We start from the raw sequence: 833 nt of genomic DNA, 5'->3' as shown, positions 1-833 counted from the left end.
ATGGGTAAATACTGTTTTCTAAGCCCGTTAATCTTATATGAATATCTTTTTATAAATAATTCAATATTTTTATAAAAATATGATAAACACACATTTGCATTATTTTTTATTTTATTCACTTTAAATCATATTTAAATAACAGTTCCTATCCTCCAATATAGTACTTAAGATTATCTCAGTCATTTTTCGAAAACCTTATCCAACTAAATTTTCCGCTTCCCCCTTTTTACCACAGACCGGTGGCAGTGTAGGTCAAAGGAGCTGAGGCAGCATAGCTGGTGTAAGCTGGAACAGCTGCATAACTGTGAGCCAAAGGAGCTGCAGCATAAGTCTGGACTACGGGAGCAGCAGCATAGCTGTGGACAACTGGAGCTGCAGCGGCATAGGTTTCCACCACAGGTGTGGCCAAAGTTTTCGTGGTATAGGAAGTCGTCTTAACAGCTGGACTGTAGACATCTTCCACCACATTTGCGGTGCTGTGGACAACACTGTTGCTGTGATGCGAGACGGCAGAGGGGACACTCTTTACCACGTTGCCAACATGGGCCAAAGAGGTTTCCTGCACAGTAACAGTGGCTGCTGGGGCGGAGTAGTAGAGGGGTGTTTCCAAATGACCGGGACGAGCAGCAGCTACGGCGAGGAGAGCAGACAATACCACCTGGGGGAAATTTTGAAAATTACATTATTTTCAAATGAAATTATTTTTTTGATTCTTTCCAACTTACCAACTTGAACATTTTTGTAAAGATTTGTGGTTTTGTTTTCAAAATGGATCTGTATTGAATGTTTGAAATGTTTAACTGATACTGTTTTGGCCAATGGCTTCAGTTTAT

The 833-nt window shown here is 40.6% G+C and overlaps 1 protein-coding gene across 1 annotated transcript; it reads right to left on the bottom strand.

Moving 5' to 3' along the window:
- Positions 1-226: 226 nt before the first annotated feature.
- Positions 227-833, bottom strand: LOC101897426 (pupal cuticle protein G1A-like). Its single transcript, XM_005188745.4, has 2 exons — positions 726-833; positions 227-658 (listed from the first exon to the last, which is right to left on the bottom strand). The coding sequence occupies exons 1-2, from the start codon at positions 735-737 to the stop codon at positions 227-229; spliced, it is 444 nt and encodes a 147-aa protein (XP_005188802.1). The 5' UTR covers positions 738-833.

The sequence above is a fragment of the Musca domestica genome, unplaced genomic scaffold, assembly GCF_030504385.1.
Source record: "Musca domestica strain aabys unplaced genomic scaffold, Musca_domestica.polishedcontigs.V.1.1 38, whole genome shotgun sequence".
NCBI classification, from domain to species: Eukaryota; Metazoa; Arthropoda; class Insecta; order Diptera; family Muscidae; genus Musca; species Musca domestica.
Note: the sequence above shows the minus strand (reverse complement) of the source record. Positions and strands in the feature narration are given on the sequence as shown.